General features: G+C 48.0%; 7 protein-coding genes across 7 annotated transcripts; 4 read left to right on the forward strand and 3 right to left on the reverse strand.

The window, feature by feature from the left end:
- Positions 1 to 866: 866 nt before the first annotated feature.
- Positions 867 to 2,390, reverse strand: N7489_004627 (uncharacterized protein; the record flags this gene model as incomplete). Its single annotated transcript, XM_056710379.1, has 6 exons — positions 867 to 1,307; positions 1,379 to 1,587; positions 1,640 to 1,781; positions 1,843 to 1,942; positions 2,009 to 2,136; positions 2,199 to 2,390. 6 exons carry the CDS (start codon positions 2,388 to 2,390, stop codon positions 867 to 869), a joined length of 1,212 nt encoding a protein of 403 aa, XP_056568800.1.
- Positions 2,391 to 4,104: 1,714 nt separating this feature from the next.
- On the reverse strand, positions 4,105 to 5,233 carry N7489_004628 (uncharacterized protein; the record flags this gene model as incomplete). The annotated part of the gene is made up of 3 exons (XM_056710380.1): positions 4,105 to 4,404; positions 4,443 to 5,021; positions 5,072 to 5,233. 3 exons carry the CDS (start codon positions 5,231 to 5,233, stop codon positions 4,105 to 4,107), a joined length of 1,041 nt encoding a protein of 346 aa, XP_056568801.1.
- Positions 5,234 to 6,434: 1,201 nt separating this feature from the next.
- On the forward strand, positions 6,435 to 8,016 carry N7489_004629 (DUF2841 domain-containing protein; the record flags this gene model as incomplete). Its single annotated transcript, XM_056710381.1, has 4 exons — positions 6,435 to 6,666; positions 6,721 to 7,155; positions 7,205 to 7,390; positions 7,454 to 8,016. 4 exons carry the CDS (start codon positions 6,435 to 6,437, stop codon positions 8,014 to 8,016), a joined length of 1,416 nt encoding a protein of 471 aa, XP_056568802.1.
- Positions 8,017 to 12,810: 4,794 nt separating this feature from the next.
- N7489_004630 (uncharacterized protein) lies at positions 12,811 to 13,794 on the forward strand (the record flags this gene model as incomplete). The annotated part of the gene is made up of 1 exon (XM_056710382.1): positions 12,811 to 13,794. One exon carries the CDS (start codon positions 12,811 to 12,813, stop codon positions 13,792 to 13,794), a length of 984 nt encoding a protein of 327 aa, XP_056568803.1.
- A 3,144-nt stretch (positions 13,795 to 16,938) lies between these two features.
- N7489_004631 (uncharacterized protein) lies at positions 16,939 to 18,393 on the reverse strand (the record flags this gene model as incomplete). Its single annotated transcript, XM_056710383.1, has 5 exons — positions 16,939 to 17,157; positions 17,490 to 17,633; positions 17,704 to 17,793; positions 17,855 to 18,297; positions 18,363 to 18,393. The coding sequence occupies 5 exons, from the start codon at positions 18,391 to 18,393 to the stop codon at positions 16,939 to 16,941; spliced, it is 927 nt and encodes a 308-aa protein (XP_056568804.1).
- A 740-nt stretch (positions 18,394 to 19,133) lies between these two features.
- On the forward strand, positions 19,134 to 20,774 carry N7489_004632 (uncharacterized protein; the record flags this gene model as incomplete). The annotated part of the gene is made up of 7 exons (XM_056710384.1): positions 19,134 to 19,218; positions 19,272 to 19,360; positions 19,413 to 19,483; positions 19,542 to 19,833; positions 19,888 to 19,959; positions 20,009 to 20,355; positions 20,399 to 20,774. The coding sequence occupies 7 exons, from the start codon at positions 19,134 to 19,136 to the stop codon at positions 20,772 to 20,774; spliced, it is 1,332 nt and encodes a 443-aa protein (XP_056568805.1).
- A 3,320-nt stretch (positions 20,775 to 24,094) lies between these two features.
- N7489_004633 (uncharacterized protein) lies at positions 24,095 to 25,152 on the forward strand (the record flags this gene model as incomplete). Its single annotated transcript, XM_056710385.1, has 2 exons — positions 24,095 to 24,416; positions 24,494 to 25,152. 2 exons carry the CDS (start codon positions 24,095 to 24,097, stop codon positions 25,150 to 25,152), a joined length of 981 nt encoding a protein of 326 aa, XP_056568806.1.
- Between the last annotated feature and the right edge of the window lie 26 nt (positions 25,153 to 25,178).

The following is a 25,178-nucleotide window of genomic DNA, read 5'->3' on the forward strand; positions in this document are numbered from 1 at the left end:
TAAAAGGGACCGCCGACCGTAGTATTCACTTCTCGTAATAACCTTAGCGGTTGCTGTAAGCCCTATCGCGAAACCGGTCTCGTCGAGGTAATAAACGTCGTCGGGGTTAATCCCAAATTGAAGAATAGTTATTTGGACAAGATTACACCACTCCCGAATAACTTCAGGATCCTCACATTTCGCACGCTCGTAGTTTTACCGTTTCGAGAATCGGGAAGGGGGGGAGGACGCCGTTTCACAGTTTGTAACCCAACTTTTGCCAACCGAAAAAACCTGGGTAGTTCCGCGCTTCTCGAGAAGAAGGTTCGCCATTTCTCGTACGGAAGAGGGCCGGTGAGCTGATCCGCGAGATTCCATAGAGACAATCCATTTTTGAAGAGATTCCTCTTCAAACTCTGTCAATTTATGGTTGTTGGCGCGAGATTCAGCGCGAAATGTTGCTCCATGAAGACGCGACCGGAGAGTTGATACAGGCACTTCAAAACCGCCTGCTGCTTCACGAATAGCGCTGATTTTTTGATTCTGAAAAAGCGTGGATAGCTAATAAGATCCTGCTCTCTTTCTCTATCGAATTTGTAGACTGGTGGCATGGTGGGTGGTTAAAGTAACTATGATCTAATTCCTCGACGCGTTTGGGGTGGGGTGGCCACTGGGTAATTAACGACTGAAATAGTAGTGTTTGCCAAAGCAGCCCAATTTTAATGTAAACTTAGCGAAGTTATATATTAACATCCCAGTATTGTTGGCTGGACCATCGGGCATAACTTCGCTTGCAAACATGCATAGTCCGTCATCCATTGATTGCATGTGGTGATAGTACATGAAACGTCTATTGAAATGCGAAAATCTATTCTAAAACCGTGACATTACCGTGCCTCCTGAGCATTCTGCGTAGGCTGTTCGCTGTGTTGACTGCTCCGAGTCTCATGGGTGATATTGATCTGGTTGGAGACCATGATAGCACTCGAGCTGCCAGACCGAGGTGGCGGATGTGTCTTCAAGGCCTGCATCTTAACATCTTCCATCATCCGTTCCTCATTCTCGGTATATGTCATGCCAATGGTGCTGGGATCCGTACTTGCCGGCCCGCGGCCTTTCCGACCGGAGAAATCGCCATCGCCAATACTCCGGAAATCACCCGAGGGCGGCTTATATATCTTTTGTGAGATCTGAAACTGGCTGCCGAATATTTTGCTAAGCCAGATTCTGCAGAGGTGGAAGACCATCGGAAGATTGGTTGTGATGGTTGCGACAAAAGTCTCTCGGATGCCCCATTCATTGGCGAGTCGTGCACCATTGCTAGGGTCCTAAGTGAAATAACAGATCAGAGAGATGGCTTTAGTGCGGGGTCGTACGACGATATGATATCGAGACTAACCACCAAGATAAAAATACTCTTGAGGGTAGCACAGACAAGGACAAAGACGCCGGCACTGAGTACGACCGTGGTCGCGATCTTCTTCAAGAGTTTGAGACTAGATTTCCAAAGCATAGGAATAGGGATGAGTATGAGGTATGGGTCTGTGAGAGAGTTCGCGGCGAAGGTTACTGCGATGACTGGTTTAGAAATAGCCGGCTGGCACACGTCTAGAGAGGCAGTGTTAGCAGGTATTGAGAATATAGGAGCTAAACCACTGACTGCCAGGATCCGGATTGATCTGCCAGTTTTTGTGGAATGGTCGGCATGCCGCAAAGATTGTAATGATGCTTGCCAGAAAGCACCCGATGACAAGGACAAACCCAACATAGATAGGAACGCGATAACGCCGGCCAAGGCCGTCCTACGTAGTGTCAGTTACTCGTTGCGAGATGTCGATCGGGAAAAGTCGTCGGTAATCATACCATTAATCGAGTGTAGAATGCGAGCATGGACAGTTTGAGGGCATTAATCAATGCCACATAGGTAGTCCAGCCGGCAATTTGGATTTTGGACCCAATTACTCTGATCAATAGGTTAGTAATCGAATTAAAAATTTGCTCTCCGGTTTATAACCGCGGCGAGACGTACCTGAAGTGGTATTCTGGGTTGTTGGGGAGCAGTGCCGCCCGCTGGGCGGTTGTCATACCATTATTCGCAAGGCCATGAGCTACACTGCCTACGTTATATGCAAGCGTCGTCAGTGCAGTGTAGAATACCTGCATAGATATTAGATTATCGACCGAGTCAAGTAACAGAGCATCAATGGGAGAACGCGCACCAGAGCAACCCATATCAGGCAATCGTCGAGTCCTAAGTTCTTCAAGCCCACCCCTCTTCCCCGAGAGTATGTCCTGATAATTGTCATGGCAACGCCAACTGAATATAGCGTCCATAATTCAACTGTGGCCTTGTAAGCGGCGTCTGACCCGGCATCTCGTGCCTCCAGGCCAATTGCCAGGCTGGTCGACATTGATGGCGATGCAGGAATAGCCGGAGCTGAGATTTGCTAGGAAGAGTGAAATTTTGAAAAGAGGAGGCGGCTTGTAGTCTCCCCTGTGAGACCGAGTGTCAAGACTCTCTTCAATATTTTCGGTGTTCCGATTTCGTATATTGGGACAACAGTTCCATCAGGCATGCTTTTGCATAGTCTAAATCTTGGCATTTGATACCTGTTCTGAAAGTCCCCGGAGGTGTTGCGATCAATGTTTGGCTGAAGACCATTACAAGCAATTCTCTGGCCCTAATATGAGCGTGATGGTTAGATCGCGCAGATATCAGTAGAATCAGCTATTTGTCAAAGGATTTGAAAGTCTCCTTTAATCTCTCATTCGGGCAACGTATACTTGATTTTTTTCTAAAAGAAAAACAGAAGAAAAGAAAAAATCAATGCCAACAGCGGTTTTGTAAACCTCCCAACCTCCAAGCCCTTCCAACATCCATGCTGGTCCTAAGAGTGAGTGATGGGCTTATGGGAAGAGGTCAAATGTATATGAGAAACTGCCAGGAAAACTCGGCAAGAATATCCGCTTTCTCCTGCTCGACACTCCGAGTTTGAACATGAGCTTTGTCCTAACAAGCCAAGATTTACCGCTCATTCGCTTCAGCATGGAGAAAAGTAAGTGTCTGGTTGGACTGGAAGATTCGCCCGCGTCAATCTTGAAGTCTGTCGGGTCCACTGTGGAATATATTCAGATATATCCGTTGGAGAATTCGAAAGAAGCGGCACTCGCGTTCTATTTCGAAATTAGCGTGTTGAATAGTGGCCCGAACCTTGTGACTGGAGGCTAACGCAGACATACGCTGTCTTATCAGGGCTCTCTGGACGCACAGCCTTGAGTATCAAGTTAGCCTCCTCGATCGACTTTGAATCAATAAAAACCGAGTCCGATACCCAGAATTCGGTTGACCAGCGGTTAGAAGAAGGATGATCCTCTCCAATAGGGAATGCTAGAGGCGAAAGAGGCTTCCCCGAAAACTTTTGATTGGCTCCCCTTTTCCGCACCGAGGGGGATAACCTTTAGGTTTGCTGAATGCGCTGTCTCCAGAATTCCGATCTGATAGTCATGCGGTTTCAGGCTCGAGAGCTGTGCTTGAAGGAAGACATGAGGGACGCCATTCTGGACAGATACGGATTTGCTTCGGCTACCAGCTTTGTTTGGTGAGTGACCATGTGGAATCATGGTGTAATGTGGAATGCGACCAGCCCATGATCGACAGCGACGTATGCACCGGTTGGAATCTCTCTTTTGTAACGCAGTTCATACAAATATCGTCAAAACCGGCATCTAATATTCGCTGTGATCTGGAACGGCGGATACGGATATCGAATATTCATTCGGTGTCATTTTCTGATTCATGTACGGATATTGAATATAGTTGGATTATGCCAGTGTCCGCAGCCGAACCACCCCTATGTGACGGTCATGACTAATTTGTTATTCGTCAATTTCCCAATCATATTCTGGAGTATATCCTTCCATTGGGATAAAATAGAGGGATTTCTGTTTCGCAGATTCCATCGTGACAGAAGCTTCAGAGATAGAAAGCCAGTCGCAGCGGATCAAAAAAATATAAAAAAATAAAAAAAATAACACAGGGCGCGTAGGTAGCGTAGATATTTGACAAATAAGCTGGGTGTCAATATCTGACGAGTATCGCACGATGGTGCAGAATCTTCTAACAGCTCACTTCCATAGCAGACTGATCAGAAGCCTTGCGATTGACGGGCCAGAAGATTCTTCGGGCCTGGCTTCAAGGTCCATAAGACGCGATACAGCTATACGTGCCGCATGCACACCGTAGCTCACGTCTACACAGGTTCGCCACGGAGTCTCGACAAAAGGTCCAACCAGGCCGAGATTGGAGATCGATTTTGGGGTAATGTAAGCACGGTCTTCAAGGAATCTGGTCAATAAAGTTGAGCTCATTCGTGGCATTGCCCGTGGGATGGTAATAGAATGCTGTAGGACTTCGAAGCCATCTCTCTTGGAAGATCCAGATGATATAGGATCTCGGACATGACGTATGCACCGGAGCAAAAGAGCATGTTTTTCTTAACGTGGTCGCCTTCGTTTTCGGGAAAGAGCGCAAAGCCCCAGAGGACACGGACATCTTGCGGCTGTTGCGGGAACACAGGAAAAATTGCACTCGCTTGAGACGTGCATTCTGACAAAGATTCGAGCTGGTCGAAAAATTCGATGTCCTTGGTTGTTACTGTGAAAGATTCCAATATAGACTCGGACTTGCGTGTGCAAAAAGTGTAAGGGTTGCCAAGGTCCTGGTATTTGTTTCCAGCTTCTAACCATAGTGACCAATTTGCGTCGAGGTGATCGCTTGCTTCGATTGAATGCCAAGCCGGGGGGTGATCATTTGTTCCAACTGCGCATCCCGAAAAAGTTGACCCCAATGTAAAAAGAGCTCTGTGCGAAACCCGACTGCAGAAATAGCAGGTTCGCTTCGCGACCTCTATGTTATGGATATAGGCTAAGTGGCTGTATCTACTAATAATTCGAAGTCCGCCACGTACTCTGGTACCGTGCCGGTGTGCCGGAGGTGGGTGATCCGGGCTTAGGCACGCGCCTTGCGAACCTCTTCTAAATCGCTAAATATCTCTTATAGTTATAGTGATTGAGAAGCTAGTAATTCGTGAACAGTTCCGATATGACTTCCAGTAAGCGGTGAAAAACTAATCGAGGGCCTTCCCCCTGAAAGTGGAGGCGAGGTAGGCGCACTTGGCGTGCTGTCCTGCAAGTCGGAGTCCAACGCAGTCTTGAGGCGTAAGCGCATGAGCACTTCGGAGAGCGCTTGGGCCATGCCACTAAAGTGGATGTGGGACCCACTAAGTTCATAGCGGTAACCATAGTTAACTCGGCATAGGCGCTGTTGAACCAACAATATGTAAATGATGCTTTGGTTCGCAGACTTTTGTCTGCGCCGTAGTCATAAATTGATTAGCCTGTGATCTAGAACGGGGCACATGCAGCATACTAATCTAAATACGCGACTAAGTCTATGGAGAGAGGTCAGAGACGTAGAGGTGCATGTGCACTGTGGGGTGAGAATGCTGAGTGGTCGAAGAAACTAGGTTACAGACAGACTATGCATGCAGTTGACAGAATAAGTTGGCAGCTACCCACCAAACTCTATTATAGAGCCGATTTATCAGGATGAAAGATGAACAAGGTTTGTGCGGTCAGAATGGGGCCCTTATTAGAATAGACAACTGTCCCGCAGCAGGAAGAAGACGAGGGCTCAGTTTATGATTTACTCCACAAGGACATGCAAACAATTGAATACCTCAGGTTTAAGTCTGTTTTTTCACTTCATACTAGTGACGATCACGAACGATGATCTACAAGTAGGAAGAGACGGCTCGCATCGGGATCGACAGATAATCTAGGCGGCTCGACCATGTTGCTTGCTTTCTCGGGATTTGCCCGGGATTTGCCCGGGGCATGGTGCAATTTGCTCCCTTGCTTTTTTGCTATTCTCCTGTTACTGAAAAGTGAGCCTTGTATACGAGATCGATGGTACGAGGAAGGTTAAGTCGGGGTGGTGCCAACTAAAATTTTGACACAGATTGACATGTGACGGGGAAGGCCATGTTGAGGCAAGGCTGGGGCTACCCCTCCCTCCCCGAAGGCTTGATGCTCCCTATGCCGCGTCACCAAGTCTCATATTAGTAGACCAGCTTTGACATTCCGAGTGTGCAGTTCGCACAGGAGTTAGTCCGTTGTTAGCTCGTTTGCCCCACAAGCCATCGTCTTCTATCTATTTCATGGTTGTTGCGGAGCTAGTTCACATTATTTGACAGGCCAATAGGAAGTGTCCCGCAGCTGACAGGGGTCAATGGAATGCAGGTGGTACATCAACGCAAGATTGTTGTCGAGGAGTCCAAGCAGTTTATTCCATTCTTTTTATCGTGCCTACTCAGGGCGATCTCCAAGTCACATTCAGCTATAAATGAAACCCAGAGAATCTGCGGTCTGTGGTATCCGTGGTAATTATCTCTACTATGAAGGCCGACACCGATAACTCAATGGCTTGCCGCACCCCTGTATCCATTGACGGTAACTTGGGACATTCTCACTTTGCGCTCATATCTATTGACGTAGAGGGCAGTCTTCACTTGCAGTGCTCTAGGTCTGTTGCCAAAACCTTCCAGGGATCCCTGTCGGTACAGCTAGCGGACGCCCTTTTAAAAGCAGTCACGAAGTCAGGAGAAGTTTGCTCGGCGATAGATCAAGGTAGGTTTCATATTAATTGCACAGAGGAGTACGATCAAATAACGATTGTTCTAGCACATTATGGCGTCCCAGCATCACCTCACCAAACACGAAATTTCCCGCCAGCTGGCCTACTTCCGCCAACAGCAGAGTCGACTCATACAGAGCCTTTGTCTCCCTGGGACACACAGAGCTGGAAACCGACAAAAAGAAATGTTTGGAGCGATCTCAACAAAATGTGGAGGCCGGAAGTCACCATATCCATCATAGACCGTGATTTGCTACGGAAATACTATGAGAAGGCATTTCAAAACCTGCAACAGACGAACTGTCGGGCCCTCGCGAAAGCCTATATCAAGCTGGTGGAGCCCCGCAAGCAGGTTTCTTTTCCGTACAACGGGCGGGCGGTTGTCGCAGGGGTCACTCAGCAGCTTGACCCGGAGGCGACTAAGCCGCCCTGGTGGCCTCGTGGGGTGAGGCACCGAGAACCCGACCATCTTCTCAAGGAGGGTAAGGACTGTCCCTAATTGGGTGCTGTTAAGTGACTGACCGTCAACAGAGCGCATCAGGCTTCTAATTCATATTTTATGCGAGCTGCGTGCTAGCTACCGTATCACCGCTAGAAAGCTGCGGGAGGCCGACCAGCAAATTCGCCGGCATATATCCCCAGCAGAGCGATTATTAACCTTGGATGAGATCTATCGGGTTCGACGGGAAGAGGAAGATTTTTTGGAGGGGAAGAGTGGTATGTTACCATGAGTCTCTTCCAAGGTTATCGCGTTAGCAGTCATCTCACTACTATTTGCAGATGGACAACGACCGGTTTGGATTTGTCGTATGAACCTGCCCGAAGCAACGGGGGTCCCATTCAACGACAATGAACATAATGGAGAGAATATCCCCTTTGGTCCGGCATCCCCAAATAATGCGAACACTACATCTGCATGTGTCAAGGCGGGCTCTACTAACAATGCTCAGCCGGCATTATTTGCGCCTGTAGCAAATTTCCGGGACTTGCCTCTGCACCATAAATATGACGTACAGGGTCATTTCCCTGGGGAATGCTGCGCAGAACTGGATCACAAGACCATACGTGGCTTTGGCATGGCTGTGCCAATATCAATGCCGCCGAAGGGTTTGAAGAGGAAACGCGAAAGCGAAGAGATCTCTCATGTCGATGCTACCAGACCGGCTGCATTCACGCACGACATTTCTCCTTCGGTCACTGTCCATCTCCAACCCTATCCGGTAGAGCACCCCGGCGAATCTTGCAGCTTCCTGCAGCAAGATTTCGTGTCGCCTGGGCTCTCTACAACGGAGGCATTGGCGCAGCCGGAGGGGCGTGATATCTCTTACCGTTTCGGTTCTTAGTAACTTGCAACTCTTACCTGGTTTCCGGTTCTGTGTGGAAAGATACTTTATGCACTCTGCCGGCAGATCTATAATAATTCTGTTGAGTTGGCTTTGTTGTAATTTAGAGGGAGTTTGTTTACATATCCCTTTCCGATTGGTCATGGTAAATGAACAAGACCTTCGACTGTGCACGTTGGGACCAGATCGGTAACGAGGTGGCCCTAGCGCTTGTAAAAGAAGGTTAGAACGAGATTAGCGCTGGATAATTAAATCGGAAGGGTCACGGAAGTGACTCAGTTGGCAGACATACTCATGATTTGCGACTCACATCTACTAGCCACCCATCTCTGAAAGTGGAGTTAGCGTTTTAGACTGCTAGAAAATGATCCTAGCGTTTACTACTAAATTTGTAGCATGCTATCTTAGAACTATATCTATATTCCCTACTGTAAATAATGTACCCTAAATGTGTTGTCGAGGTGGTATTCTACTCAATGGATATATTTCCAACTTGCTGTGCTATTTTCAACATCCCAGCAACATCCCAGCAACATCCCAGCATGTTAGGTCAGGAGGAGAGCGCCGTAAGTTGAAGGACACCACCATAAGAATATTCACTAACAGATTACATAGGTGCTCATAACCCGGAGGACACTACTTTTTTTCTTTTTCTACTTAGTATTCCATTAAATTGAAGATCAGTCGAAATCTTTTACTTTAACATACTCATCAAAATTGCTTACCTCGATAAAGTCATTGTACATCAGGCCCTCTGGGCTGATACTACATTCCAATATGGGAAAAAATCATGTTCAAGCGCTGGGTTGCCCAGATGGGCCTCCCTATGTACCGGAAGTGTTGGTTTTGATATTGATTTCTGGTTTGCATAAAAACTGGGAGACTGTTGCACGGGTTGAAACTCGTTTTTCTTCAAGCATTTTCTGGTTATTGAACATGGAGGATTTAGCTTAGCCTACAATCCAAATGCACGGACAGGGGTAGGTCCCTCCGACAACCAAGGTTCCGCCTCACCGTGCACACACCATACGCCCTCTTCAACGCAACTGTCCAACCCGTCGGCCGCCGTCCGCGCGCTCGCTTGGACCAAGGGTGTACAGTGAACCTGGCACTGCACTCCTAATGGGCGGCGAAATCAGTTATCGTTTTCGATCGTACACAGTGTGTGTGTCTGTGTGTGTGTGTGTAATTCATTTACGCTGACCTCTCGTTGAAGTTGAAACCCTGGCCTGGGGTACAAGTGTAATTTTGATCTATATGGAGAGATCCAGCTATTTGTAGTTGCAGCTCATCTTCCTGCTGCCTAGCGGAGTGTCTGCCTAACAGGCAGCCACTCCTATAGATCTATATACATCACGTGACCTGGGATCCAACTCTCCCCCTTGTGCCAAGGACCCGAAGGGGCCGAGGCACCTCAAGGATCCCAGGATTTGATCCTGCGATTTCTTTCCTTTTTTCCAACAAAGGTTCAGACTCAATAACTCCCCCTGAATGGAGATTCAGACGCTGTACAAGGTCTTCGTGTGTAGACCTGGGTAAAGCTTTCGTGAAAACATCTGCCAAGTTGTCCTTCGTATTGACGCGCTGGGTATTGATAAGACCTTCCTCCACCTTTTCCCGAATGAAGTTATGCTTGACGTCAATGTGTTTGGATCTGCTGTGGAACCCTACATTCCCTTCAAGGCTGCGTTATTATCGATATAAAGGAGAACTGTGTCGATATGGACTCCGGGAATGCGAAGGTCATTAATAAAATTGCGTATCCACATGGCTTCCTTCGCAGCCTCGGCGCATGCAACTTACTCCGCGTCCATGGTTGATGTAGCCACTGTTTTTTTGTCTCTGGGATGACCACGATACGGGCCCTCCAGCAAGCGTGAACACCTATCCAGTTGTTGACTTGCGCGAGTCCTCACATCCGGCAAAGTCGCTGTCGACGAAACCCCTCAGCTGAAGACCGTGCTTGTCTGAATAGACAATTCCCTTCCTGGCGTCGCTCTTCAGATATGCAAAAATGCGATCCACGGCATCCATGCGAGCCCGGTTTGGGTTGGATGCGTATCGAGCTACATATCCGGTAGCAAAAGCAATGTCCGGTCTTGTCTGATTGCTGCTAAAATTGAGCGACCCGACCTTCGACTGATATTCTTTGCGGAATTTGGTGTTGGCAACGTGGTCGCCCTGTTTGGCTAGCTTGATCTTCGTGTCAAGGGGAGTCTTGGCAGGGGCTGCATCTTTGAAGCCATATTTGTTGACCATTTGGTCGACATATTGTTTTTGATGAAGCTGGATTTCTCCAGGCTTCTGCTCAATGTGCATTCATAAATACCAGGAGCACTCCCCCTCGTCGGATGTCGGATATCCCTTCGAAAACTGTGCCTTGAAATCAAGGATTGTCTGAAGGTTTTTGCCCATCACGTTGATGTCGTCCACGTGTACTTCGAGTATGAGTCCATTCCTGTCGTTGATGAAAACGCATGGGTCGTAGGCTGACATGCGCCAGTCCCAACCAAAAAAGAGTGTCCGGGAGCTTTTGGTACCACGCGCGAGGAGACTGCTTCAATCCGTAAAGGGCTTTGATAAGCAGTAAGACAATGCCCGCGAGGTAACTGTACATCCATCGGGGCTTTCATGTAGACCGGCTTGTCTAAATCACTGTTCAAGAACGCCGTCTTGACATCCCCCTGGTGGACATGCCATTGGCAAATCGCCGCCAACGCGAGCAAGATGCGGGTCGAAGCTGACTTGACCACGGACGCGAACGTCTCCTCATAGTCAATGCCTTCTCCCTGTTGGAAGCCTCTTGCTACTAGGCGAGCTTTGCGTCTGGTGATTTCGCCGTCCGGCCCATACTTGTCGGTAGGGACCCATCGGGAAGTAACCGGTTTGATCCCTCGTTGAAGTGGAACGACCTTCCACGTGCCTTTTTCCTTGTGAGAATTTAATTCTTCCATCTTAGCTTCAAGACATTTTCCATTAGCAGTGCCATTCTTCTAGTTGGAAAGCTGGCAGCGTATATTCATTGTACGCTGATAGACCGAATTTGAAAGCCTTGTGGCTATTCATGGCCGCCGCGTGTTGGCCATGGGTTCTCGTTGTCATGTGAGTCGGAGTCGATCATCTCTTCCACAATAGATTGATCAATTCTTTTCTTCTTTGGGGCTTTGGTATACAATGCATCTCTCAAAGATCTCAGTTCGTTGGAGACTTTAAGCTTCATCCGACCAGTGTAGCTCTGGTAATCTTCCCGAAGATTCGGCTCCCTTAGGCCTTTCGCCTCGAATGATCGACCGAGCTGAACTATGACCAGGGATGAGATAGCCGGATCGTAGCTCTTGGTTTAAATTAGGTGGCGGCAGAGTTGCTTCTGTCTTTCTTTGTTGATGGCATGAATAATAAGTCTCGGGTGTGGTTACCGACGAATGAGAAACATTAGAGACCAGCGGCGTAAGACTCATCCGGTCTAGAGCTGAATTAAAGCTCGCTAGCGCAAAACCAGTGGTTATACAGCACGCATGAGGCCACGTGATCTCACTCAAGTTGACACGAGCCGCGAGAGACTTACGAATGCCCATCATCAGGCGGTAGGCACTGTCAACAGTGTACAAATGTGGATCCTGGTTTCTCGACAATGGAAGGGACTTCTTGATCTCATCTGATCTCCCACATACCACGGTAATCGTTAATTAGCCATGTTCGAATGAATATCCCGAACAAGCTGGGAACAAACCACAGTTTGTCGTGGTTGAGGGGTTTAAGGGCGATCAGTATTATTGTGATGCCGTGAATTCGTAGCCAGGAGATTGTTGTCGCGAATGGGTTGGGAAAAGAAAGGACAAAGGTTCCGTCGGAAAAGAGGGGCCGTTGATCCCCGGGAGTAATGCGTCACAATAGCCAATGGCTAGCAACGAAGAGTGGATACTATCTGCGAGACGCCCTTTTTGGTGCAATGGCAAATCTAAACGAAAAAATCACAAAAATTGGAAAATGAAAGTTGGAAAATCCCAATGTTTTTGGTGGATGATCCTTTTTCTTTTCCCAAAGAAAAAAAAAAAAAAGAGAACTATTGTTCGGAGAGCAGCAGCGGCATTGAAAAAAAGTAACTGTTTCTAATTCAATCCGAACGATGCCCTGCGCATTCAGAAAATTCGTGCACCATACTGCAGGACAAAAAAATAGAGATTCATTGTTCGACAAGTTGGGGTGTTCATGCTAGTGCGAACGATGCCGGGGTACGAAATATAGTGACTACTCAGCTGCAAGAACACCTCATGGTCTCTGGCAATTTAGGGATCTCTGATTACATTAAGAAACACATGTGGAATATCTGTATACCCAGTCCCACTGCAGTATCCATGCGGACAAGATCTGTCGGTACAATGAAGTATGGATTAATTAGCACACTTTAAAGGAATTTGTAGTTCTATACACTATGTCTAGCATTTTATATAGAGTTCTGACTAAGATAACAAAACATAACAAAAAATGCAAACTAAGCAAAATGTTGGTGGAACCTAGATGTACCTACAATTCCAAATAAATTTGTCGATCCCTTCCCGGTCCTCTTTACCACCCTGGCTTTATCCCCAGCCTTAAGCATTGATCGACATGCAAGCTGGGGTTCTTCTGGCCATGGGTCACATTCTCCTCCTTGCTCATCTGGGTGGGAAGCATGAGTCAAGATGCAGAGCATCCTGAAATGCTTGTATAAAGATTGTCGATGTCTCGTACTCAAGACTTAAAGCTTTACGGACGGCCTTGAACCCACTAAGTCATTTACTGGGCCTTGCTGCTATGGCTCTGACCCAGATGGATACGGTGGAAGCCTTCGCCTACCTTCAAGTCAACCTACCAGCGTTGATCAGCCGTATCACAGACCTCGCTGCTCACACGTATGCCAAACATACCGAACACTGCGAAGCCTGTCGCCGACAGGAATCTCTCAAGCCGCGATATACTACGAACAGCTTCGTGCAACCCATACAAGCTAACCAGGTCGTACGCATCGGCGAGAGACAAAATCCTTCCAAATTCGAGAATAACGTCGCGAAGGCAAAAGACCCAATGAGCCCAATCCAATGCTCTGGACACAAGCGACACACGGACGAAGAACTGCCTATTCGCCGGAACGAGCCCTTCACTTTAGTAAATAAGCGACACAAGGCCATTATCGAGTATGACGGCCATACACAGAAGGTGCTTGAAGAGGTCGCCCGGAATATTGTTATCTGCAGGAGCAATATACGACGAGCGAAAATGTCGATGCTGCAGACGCGCTTTCTCCCAAAGACAATTCACGAAACTTCTTGTTTGGTGAATCATAGATTCGGAGAATCGGACAAGTCACAAGTAGTCGCGTCAAACTTAGTCCGCCACATACAAACCGGATCCGGCATCAGGCTCACTGGCTCCAGGAAAGCCCAGAAAACGCCAGTCATTGACCTCGCGGATAATCAATTGGAATTGGCTCATAAGCTTTGTGAGACAGCAGCATATCAGGCACTGCGAGCAGGCGACTGTGTTTCGGAAATCGACAGTGCGGTGAAGAATCTCAAAACGCTTCTGGAAACGGCCAGCAATGAGCTTCGGCGCCTGACAGAGCAGAAAATGCATCAAACGACTGAAGAAGATACCTTCACTTCGACCGCAACCCGCTTCGCTAGAGTAGCTGCCGTGGCCACGGAAGAACCTTCAACTGTTGGAACGAGCATTATCGAAGTCGACGATGACCCATACTTGTCGGCTGGATCCGTCAACCGTCTGGACTTTCGGTCATGAGCTGTGCTTCCTACGATGTTATCACTTGGTCCAAAGACTTTTGTGCATAACATATTGAGTGATTACAAGTGATCCAGTGAAGAAATCAAAAAATGAAATTGGCGCCTGTTTTACAATGTTCCAACCCTAAATACCAGGGCTTAAAAGTAGAAGCTGTTTCCCTGGGATAATTTCTCTTGAGCTCCGAAGCCGATTATATTATTCCTGAGCCGAAAAAGTAGGACATAGGACAGTCCTTGAAGAAACTGAAGACAGTCTTGCCCTTTTGTCAGGTGCTACCAGCCACCATCAAAACATGAGTAAGCTGCTCTAACTTATCTCCATCGATGTGCTTGGACACGCAAGACCCCATCGTGTGCAGCCCGTCTCGGGTTCAGTTATGTACAAAATGGACCCAGTGATACCTACATAATTGGAACGAGCCAAACATATTTTGCAAGGTCTCACTCTGACGTGAAAGTGACTGAGTGGGGGTCTTCGACCACCGATTGGGATCTAGAGGCACCGGCGGTTGGAACTGGCTTGGAAAACTTAGATTCGTGCCGAACAGTCTGCGGGAGTCCATGGCCCGCGGTGAGAAGGTCACTGGCCAGGGTTCGCTGCCAGGTCCCGGGACGACTGACTCCAGGTGCATAAGTGGCGCCTCACCTGCCACCGGGTGCGCCTCAGGAAATGGCTAATCGAGCGATAATGCTAATGGTAATGCTACGGAATTTCAGTAATCTACCATAGTCATCATATGGGCCTTACCTACCAGCCATTGGTGTCCACGCGGTAGCGAGGGAGGTCTGAGCTTGACTGGAGAGCACGCGACAGATCAAGGAAATGCGCTGAGAGCCCACCGAATATTCTATTTGTTGTGCGCTGCGGGCCGCATAGCGTGCATACCTCCGGTGATACGCGCTACATTTTGACGCCAGACTCATCCGGATTCAAGCCGTTGCCGATGTTCTAGCAATGAAAATATCCACCTTGTGTCTGACGCACTCGATAAGTTCTCCCCTTTGATCGAGTACTGGAATTTATACCGCAATGACACTTATAGGATACATCGTGGACCAACCAGCAAGTCAGACAGTGTCTGTGAGAGATGTGATCCCTAGCAGATCCACTGCGTCATTCACGCCAGCCGATCAACGATACGAGATTTGGGTTAGCTAGTTAAAGTGTCTATGCGAAGATGTCTCCGCTATAGCAGCTGACTGAGCTGATCAACTGTCGCGCCTCTGGATGTACCTCAAATTTGAAGCGCGACTGCTCATACTGTAGGTATGTGAAAGCCCACAAATCCTGTTTAAAACTGCAGTGACTTGAAAGACACAGGACAACCAGATCCGTGGACATTCGACCACAATGCACCAGTGCAAGGGCCACAGCTCCTTGCCGTCTCTTCATCCATGGCCTTGACCTTCAGAATATAGAACATGTGAGTCAAGAAATGTCTCGCCGATCTACTGTCCTAGCTAACGTCTGACAGTGAACCACTGATAGCGTACGTACCCGAGAACCAACTCTCCCCCACCCCCAGTCCCATCGTGATGGCTCCCATTCCACGAAGTGTTCAAAGTCGATCGTGTCCAGCGCTTTGGCAGATTTACATAAGGAATGCCGCAGAACTGTTGGACGCTATTGGCGTACTGCAAACCGTCCAGGGTCCCTAGCCCAGGAATGGTGGTCCTGCATTTGGATATAGGGGTTTGGAAAGACATTGGAAGATAAGGTAACAGATAACAAGCCTACCAGGACAAGGCCCACCCGGAATGTCTACAGTTAAGTATATTTTGAGTATAGTTGAGAACTATCTGCCTATCTGCCTATCTCCCCAATCTGGCAGTCGGACCCGACCTCGGGATATCCGCCGGTTATCAGCGCGGTCTTCAACCGTCCCACTTCCCCCGCATTTCCTATGTCGCCTAGCCCATTTCACCCGCCCATAATGCTCGAATGACTTCTCCCTGCATTCGGTATGTCGACCCGCAGCTATTAAGGGTGCTGGACCTGCAAGCGCCGCCGGCGCCGCTGCGATAATTCTCACCCAACATGCCGGAACTGTGCACAGCGTGGAGTGGACTGTGAGGGCTACGAGATACGACTGCGCTGGGTAGCGGCGCTGCCTCCCGTGGTCGATTTACCGGCGCCGATAAGCCCTTGGAAGAGGATGTACTCCCGAGGCCAAAGGGAAGACGAAGAGATTTGACAGAGAGGAAGAGGCTCGAGGCCCAAGCTCAGACCCAGAGGGATGATGGTCTGTCAAAGATACCCATGGCCATTTGTGACAGATTTGACGAGTTGCCTGCAGGGTTCCTTGATATTTTGGCTCAGTTGGAGAATAATGTTACTCCCAAGAGACAGCGATCGGAGCAAAATGAGATTCTTTTCAATAAATGTGAGATTGAACAGAAACGACGTGATCTCACCGTATACTGAAATGAAATCTACAAGTTCTGAACAACGGAATCAACATTTTACATTCAATCGCAGCACCACAGAGCATGCTACAGCCTAGACTTCTGGACTGTGTCAAGAGTCCAATGCCTTGTACAATAGTTGTCTTACTTTCCAACTCTCCCTATCTACCAATCGGACACCTCAATTCTTCGAATACTTTGATACTTCGTTGCGAGAATTTCGATTTGAACTAGCTCGCTCCACAACGCTATCAGATGGAACACTGACCGCAGGGCTTCTACTGTGTAGCATTGGTGTGAGTGACCTAAAGTCTTCCTGTTTTCAAATACCGAGTTAGCTTGAAGGGCTGACCTATCCTCTCTACTTGCACAGTTGATGCATGGGCTGCCGTGGGCAATGCATATAAAAGAGCATGTATAATAGCAAATTTGTAGTCCAGAACATTCTGCTGACATAGCAGCACCTACTCCATTTCGCGCGCATTTCCTCGAGGTCATGGGGGTCATAGACATACCCTGTCTCGCTATAGGGCGCCAGACGTCTTCCATCGGTATTTGGCGCCGCTTCTGCCAGACGGCAGGTCCGAGGCACGACATCGAGCCAGTGACTGGTTTACCGCGCTCTCTGTTGGACCTACTAGCCGGGATTGATATAGATACAACAGAGCAGAGTTTCTGGGACTGGACCGGGGAAGCGGGGAATCTTTTGCAGTGTTACCTATGGGAAGCATATCGGCTAGCGGGGGTTCTGATCATCCACCAGAGAAAAAGATTGTCGGGTAGCCCTCAGAGCCTTTCGACGTGGAGGCAGCCAAGCTCGTGTCCGGCAGACTCGAGTACGCTCGTAGCTCGCGTTCTCGCCAATGTGGATGCTCTTCGCCTGGGGTGCTTGGAGCGCCCGGATAAGGACACTTTCATGAAGAACTCCATTCTTTTCCCGATTGATGTTGCCGGACTAGAAGTTAATGTCATGCCTCAGAATCGGCAGTGGCAGGAAACCATTCGCAGATGCTCTCTGGGATCACGTCAAAATGATATGCTTCTTGAAATTTTGCAAGATGTATGGCACCTCAACGATTCTATGCTTGATATAAATGACCTGGCCTGCGCAAGAGGTATTGGAATGGAGTTGTTGTGAATACCACAAGGAACTTACATCTTGTCTGCTGTTCTATTTCTATGTTATGCTTGACACTTGATATGGGTGGGAAGGCGGCGTTCGTAATTTGTTTTCTTGTTTCTTTCCAGGTTGACTCTAGCTTACTGTCTACTATCTGTTTCAAGTACCATCACCCAATACTTGAGTTTTCCATCCTTGTCTGAATGCGCCGGGGTGTCCGTGAGCTCCACTTCCTCCATTATTTTGAAACCGAACCCCTCATAGAAGGCGATATTCTCCTGCCGGGTGCACTCAAGGAAGACCGAGTTTTCCTGCAACTTGTTCAAGAATAGCCCTCATCACGCTACCTCCTAGTCCGCGTGACTGCAGTGATGGATATACAGCAATCAATTCCAGATACCATAGCTTGGGGTACTGTGCCTGGAGGAGCTTTTTCCCGGACACGTGTCTCGACATAAGTTTCTCCACTCGCTATTCAGAAGTATCAATCAGCACCGGTATTTTGTTCAACAGAGAAACTCGGGGCTCTTACCTCATCTTTGCACGATGTGTCCTTGACCGGGTTGAATAGTTCCAGAAGCCACAGTTTCCAAGAAAGCCACATTGAGGAGAGCGACCACGGAAGATGTTCTGTTGGAGGATATAAGAACACCACAGCACCAGCCTCTCTCTGGTTGGCTGCAATATCCGGATCCTCGAAAGCGGACACTTGAGCTATCTTTTCAGGTGCAACAGCACCGTCTGAGGGCTCGATCTTCTTGTTCTTACGTGGATATTCTTGGGCTATCTGGCCGACACTGGCTGACTGAAGAACAATGCCTTCCGATATCTCATTCTGCACCGTCCTATATTGCCATCTGTGTGCCAATGCGTCTTGATAAACCCATGGTGTCGCGCTCGGTCGGAGCCATTGTATCAGGGGATCAGATGAGAAGGCCGCGTTCACTGTTCGCGCAACGACCGATATCGATCGATCTTTGTTGTTTGCGTGTCAGCCAAAAGATATTATTGACAATGAATTCTCTGAAGGGGCCACAAACCATTCTGGACGGGGAAAAGAGTTACCATCATCTTTTGTTTCGACACGGCCTCAGAGAAAATTTCCTTCGGTGCTCAAGAGGAGATGATAGGTAGTAGATAGTACTGAGTGCCATAGTTTTTATATTATTGGGTACAGGCAGAGATTAATGTAAGTCTGCCCCCTGCTGACTCGGAGGTTCCACCTGAAAAATTGGCCAAAGTGGAAATTTAAAAGCTGCTATCTTTCTCGCATCGCCATCTTCCACTTGGCAATCATCCGGAATCCAAGGGCCCAAGAGCGAAGGAGCGTCTACCTTCCATGTAAAACTAGGTCTCCCGAAGTCCATCACCTCGGAATCGCTTATAAATTACCAAATGCCATGATAGGGCACGAATGGTAACTCATCTTACATACGTAAAGGGTTAAACGTAAGTGCTAGCGCAAGCATCTCTCTTATCTGGAGGATATATACCGGATTAGGAAGGCGGACCCCCCATACTAAAATGACTAAAATGAAGTGGCGCTGGAACGCCCACTTGGATTGAGACTGAACTCTCTCCGCACTTTCGAAGCCGAGATAAACTGCCATCTCCGTCCTTGTGGGGTTGGCTGCCTTATCAGGATTGTCAGTTTGCGTACCCCTGTCACGGTGGCGCAGAGCGATATCAACGTCCGTCATGTGGACCAATCTAAGGGCAGTCCGAAAACTGGGGAATATATCCAAATATCCCTCCACCTCGCCAGTGTATCCCATTGCCCCCCCAAGTTGATTTCATTCTATTCTGGAACAATGGCTGCTCCTCATATCAATATTGACGGATCGTCTGCTGTGGGAGGCGGCTTTCTTCCTCCTGGAACATTCCATCTAATTTCAGGTACAGTGGATGAGGTCTGAGTGTGTGGATCCATCACTCGCTAGATTGAACAGAAGATGGATCGGATCTCCATGGCCAGCGGGCTGTCATGCTCGATCCAGTCCCTTCTAATGATCCCAATGAACCCTTAGTCAGCTTCGTGGTGTGCACCTCTTTTTGGATGATTATTTTAACCTAATTCCTGCGCGGCGTAGAACTGGAGCGTAACTCGCAAAGCCGCGAACTTCACTATCGTGTTGGGAATGACAATTGTTGTCTTCACTGCGTAAGCTGTACCCCATATATATCCTTCCAACCCGCGTTCACGATATTTATTAATCCAGGCTCTCGATTCAAGCAATCTTCTGGCAACAAATGGTCCTTAGTCTCCATGTCGCTTATACACAGCTAAACCAAGCCATGTCGGTCAATTTTGCTGGTTTAGCAACCGGCTGCGTATTGTTCATCCCATTGGCTAAGAAATACGGCCGGCGACCGGTGTACATTGTTTCCACTGCTATCATGTTAGCCACATCTTTTTGGACATCCAGACTTGATAGTCTTGCGGAGCTCTACATTACAAATCTGCTTCAGGGCTTGGCTGGTGCTACCAATGAGGCTATCGTGGAGATCACAGTATGAGTCCTTTCCAGAATCTTGACGCACCGACCATTTACTCGAATCTTGCAGATTTCAGATTTATTCTTCGTGCACCATCGAGGAAGTATGAACGGTCTACATATGGCTATGGTCATGATCGGGGTACGTCTTTGCCTCTGTTCATAGAAAAGTTTGCTAACAACTTCTACAGAGTTTCTTGACGCCCATGGCAGCAGGAGCGCAGGCAACAAGGCAAGGATGGCGGTGGCCGTACCAAACACTGGGAATCTTTAACGCGATTTTCTTCCTTGTGTTTCTGTTCCTCTATGAAGAGACAAAATATGTTCCGGTCCTGAATGGGCAACCAAGAGCCGGCCAAGACACTGAAGGGGACCTTTCCGTTCCTGCCGATCCAATCCACAAATCCGCCGTGAAGTCGGACACAAAAGCTGCTCTTTCAGTCGAGCCAAACAGCCTTAATCATGAATTAAATTTCAGTATTCCTATGAATACGTGGCGAAAGCGTCTCGCCCTATGGTCTCCCTCCCCCGAGCCCATGTGGCCTTATTTCTACCGCCCCTTCCTTCTACGTGTTGTTCAGCTTCCCAACTGTGTTCTTCACTGGAATTCAGTATGCTTCCGGTGTGGTGTGGCTGACTATCACTGCGAACGTTATGGCGCTGGTCTACCCATTGCCCCCATACGGTTTCACACCTGAGCAGATCGGGTACATGAGTCTTGGTCCGTTTATTGGCAACCTCATCGGTGCCTTTTACGGTGGGTTACTTGGAGACCGCTCTATTCTTTACTTCTCTAGGAGAAATAAGGGTTTCTATGAGCCCGAAATGCGTTTGTATATTTTGCATCTCCCTGCGATCTTTATGGCTGGAAGTTTGATTATGTTCGGCATGACTCTTTCGCGGGTAAGATTATATGGCCTACGCCGCTTGAAGGGGTTTGAAGGTTTGAATGCTTAGCCACAGGTATGAGTGGGGCAGTGGTATACGTTCATTGGAGTTTAGGTCTTATCAGGTAGACAGATCGAACAATGACCTGATACACAGAACCTATAGGGAGAAAGGGAGAAAGAGGCCGAGGTCGATACGAACCTTCTGGTGACTCATCGTCGATAGTAGTCATGTGGAAGGGATAGGCAGCATGCGATCGTATTGGTATAGGGGAGCTCGAGCAGACAAGACATTTGTTCGCGTGGCATTCGACTCGAGTGACAGAAATGAGGGTGTCCTCCTGTTGTACGATCCGAGTCAGCAAGGATTGATCTAGTTGGACGAGTTGTCGTAGCGTACCTGTTCATGGAAATCCCAAAGTGCGCTTGAGACGGGACAATCAGTTTGCGCAATGATTATATCGGCTTCACAACTAGATCACTTACAACTCTCTGCAATGCAGTCACCAGCCATGCCACATCGCATTCAAGCTCATCGCAATCTGCACTCGCTTCAAAAAAGCCGCCCTGGGATGCACAAGACAATTTGTTGAGACAGGAAACGCGCGTTACGAACCCACTTGCGATAAACATTGCACTTCCATGGTGGATGAATGTGTCGCGATGCCAGAGGTTCAGGACTCCACAATAGTGCGAAGGCGGTGGGGACGAGGGCGGAAGACGCGATGGAGCACGCTCGTCGGCCGCCACCTTCTTATCTTCGATCTGGCGGAATAGGCCACTCGCCACAGTATATTTCACTGTCGATGATGGGGTGCCCCTACAATAGTGTGAAGATGTCAGTGGTGTTCGTGGTTAGGGGAATAAGGCTTGGCGCGGATAATCAGACACAGCGCTGCTGTAGGCGTTAGATCTCACTCACCTTAGCATGGAAATAGGAGTCTCAAGGTTCTATGCAACGAAGTTCACACGTGGATGGCCGCACCCTGTTGTTGACTCGCTACCTTGGTTTGCGATCTTCCACCTAGGACATGCTGCATTGTTCGAAGCGACGGGGCTAGGAATAGTGTGTAAGCCATGGCTTTGCGTGGAGCACTGACGGTAGTACAGGGTTATCAGGGCCACTCTGGTGAGCTCTCAAAGGTTCACTGGCAATTATTAGCCAGTAGATCAACGTGGAACCCCATAACTCACATGTTCTGATGGTCAACACCAGGGATGAAGAGACCACAAGAAGCTGTGGCCCTTGCCCTGGTGCATTGTGTTCGAACGTCCACGGATCTGGCTGTCCCGCGTCTTTCGGGTCAGTGCAGTTTCAAGGATTTGTGGGCCCATATACCTACAGTGTGAGCAGTTGCACTTCAGATTTGTGGTCAACCAGAGCCGCGACAGTAGATCAGCTCGCTATAGCAGAGACGTCTTCGCATAGACACCTTGACCAGCTAATCCGAATCTCGTATCTCCGATCGGCTGGCGTAAATGGGGCAGTGAATCTGCTTGGAACCACGTCTCTTACAGTACAAGAACTGTCTGGTTTGCTGGTCCACGATGTATACTATAAATGTCAGTACGGTATAAATTCCAGTACTCGATCAAAGGGGAGAACTTACCGAGTGCGTCAGACACAAGCCTGCCCGACTCTGCAGAATCAAGTGAATAAATCGTAGAGCAACTGCAGGGGTAGAGGACATATTTATAGGTTTCTCGGCTTCTGTCACTCACCGACCTGGTTGGAAGTGTTGAAAGACATAGTTCTTAATTGAGGCCTGTTGAAACCCACGTCTCCTTTTACCGCAACTATTTGCAGCGACATTCTTGGTGCCTTTAGATGCCCAGCGAGAGAGGCGAGTAAGAGTGGTGCTGAGAGAAAGGGGTGCTGAGTCGGTCAAGCAACGTTGGCTGACTGTTGAATCCTTCACGTCCCTCTTAAATTGAGGCTTTGTGGGAGATATTCAATCCGCAATGACAGGCACATATTTCTTGTCCTAGTCACCTCATATGTTGGCGACTCAACGTTGGATCACCGAAAAGCTCCTACAATTCCATCCCTAGGAATCATGGACCTTTGTTTCTGGCCTCGCTTTAGTGTTGTGTTGGTTTGTGTTGAGCTGTGGGTCTGTCCGCCTAGACTGCAGAAAGCGAGGTCACGGTAGGATGATCCGTCAACCCGTTGAAGCTTGGCCAAACGTTGTCAACGCTCAATTTGAGTTACCGCTCCGCACGAATCGAATCGAATCGAACTTTTGGCGGATTCGATTCGATTCGAATTAATACTGAAAATGACGATTCGTACGAATTCGAATTCGAGACCGATTCGTGTTCGATTCGAAGTTCGCGAACTTTTTTGTTCTAAAGCTTCATTGGGAAGGCGGTCAATCACACTGTTGTTCAGTAAGATAGCCAGCAACCAACACCTCATACAGGTAGTCTAATAATTGGTTAACTGATAGTTGGATACAGAGATAAGTAGGCTAGATTCAGTCTGATATCAAAATTGAGCAATCTGGGGTTAAGATTAAGAAGCTGCGGGGCAGTATCAATAGATGCAAATTTCGGTCAAAACCTTCATCCAAATATATATCATTCGGCTCATATGGTTTCCCCACAAATCGATAATCGTAAATATGGTCTGTTTTGCTTCAAATTATACTAGCCCATAGCTCGTACTGAGATACACGTAATATATCAATATAGAGTCATAATATGAATAGCTGCACATTGCATTTAATGAAGAGTGGATAGATAGTCTAATCGGGTTAGGGAGACTCCACAAGAACGTGTCTTCGCGCATACGTGCTTTTACCAAGAACAACATCCAAATCGGGTTCAAAAGCTACTAAAAACCGTCACTTCAGGGTGCCCGAGGGTAAGCGATCGATCAAGACACAAGCTTAAAATACTAATATAACGTTACAGATGACTTCTCCACTTGCTACAACATTTGACTGTCCTAATACTAGGAAGAATAAACGCGATTATGCGGCGCTTAATAAATATGGCCTCCTTGCAGAGGATATACCACTTCAGCCTCCCCGAAATAAGATGGCGGTCCGGTCCGCCGTTAAGTCGCCGACTCCTCCGATTTCAACCTCTCCTACAGCTCCCAGCAATGTCTCTATGAGTTTATCGAATCTTGATAGGGATATACGTCCTTCGCAATCAATATCTCAGGTCGAATGCGAGGTAGAGAGGATCGAAATCAAGCAGAAAGATGAGACTAGGTCGAAAGAGCGGAGCTGGGTTTGGAAACACTACCTTACTACACCTGAATCTGGTACTTGGAGATTAGGAAATAAGGAGCGGTCCGAGCTTAAACACCTGTGTATTGTGTCGCCATCCACCTGCCGATTCTTTTGATTTGCATCGAATCTGCGATCTTCAACCACAGCGTTGAAACAGCACCTGCAGCAAACACACAAGCTCTTCCAGGACGGCCATTCAGGGTGCCAAGGTCCGTTAAGCTCATGGATTTCTAAGGAAAAGAAGCTCCCATTCGAAGAAGCTGCCTTGAATTTGATTGTATCAACCTGCCAACCGTTTACATGCGTCGAACAGCCTTCATTCAAGGCTATGTTGAGGTCTGCAGGATTTCAGGTCTCCGTACCAAGTGCGGATACTGTGTCGCGTCGATTATGTCTTCGGCTTGATGCTCTTGACAGTGAGCTTCGAATCTTAATGTCTTCAGCATCCTCAATTGCGCTATCTTTGGATGGTTGGACAAGTCAAATTCATTAGCAATGCTAGCCGTTAATGCTCACTGGATGTCCTCTGCCTTCCAGCAATATTGAGCTTGTATTGAGTTCGTTGAAATCGAAGGCAGCCACTCTGGAGATAACCTTGCTCGTATCGTTGCGACGGTTCTCGAAAGGTTTCATATATCTGATAAAGTTATGACAATTACAGCTGACAACGCATCTAATAACGATACCCTACACCGATATCTTTACCAAAAGCTGTCTCAGCGGTACGACGGGTACCTGGCCGAGACCATTATCCGAGAAGGGACGATGAAATTTACCCATAACTCCCAAGTCCGCTGCTTTGCTCACATCTTGAACTTGGTTATGAAAACTACATTGAGGTCTCTACACGCTAGTTCGCATAAGGAAGCCTGTGATCTCCTTGATGATGTTGCTAAGAGGAGCTGGAAGACGGTCAACGCTCCTACTTCGCCTATTGCAAAGCTTCGACTACTTGTCCTTTGGATTGCGCGATCTCCTCAGCGAATACAGAAGTGGGATAATCGACCTGGCTGTACAAAAGCTATCAACTACGATGTTGATACTAGATGGAACTCTACCTTTGTTATGATTGTGAGAGCTGAAGAGTGTCGCCGGCAGCTCGAAGATACAGTCAACGATGACCCAGATATTGAAGCCTTGCGTCTCACACCTGACGACTGGAGACAGCTCTCGGATATCAAGAGAATCCTGACCCCCCTTCAATGAATATACTGAGTACGTCTCTCGAGATA

This window comes from Penicillium chrysogenum, assembly GCF_028827035.1.
Source record: "Penicillium chrysogenum strain IBT 35668 chromosome Unknown utg000002l_segment0_segment0, whole genome shotgun sequence".
In the NCBI taxonomy this organism is placed as follows: Eukaryota; Fungi; Ascomycota; class Eurotiomycetes; order Eurotiales; family Aspergillaceae; genus Penicillium; species Penicillium chrysogenum.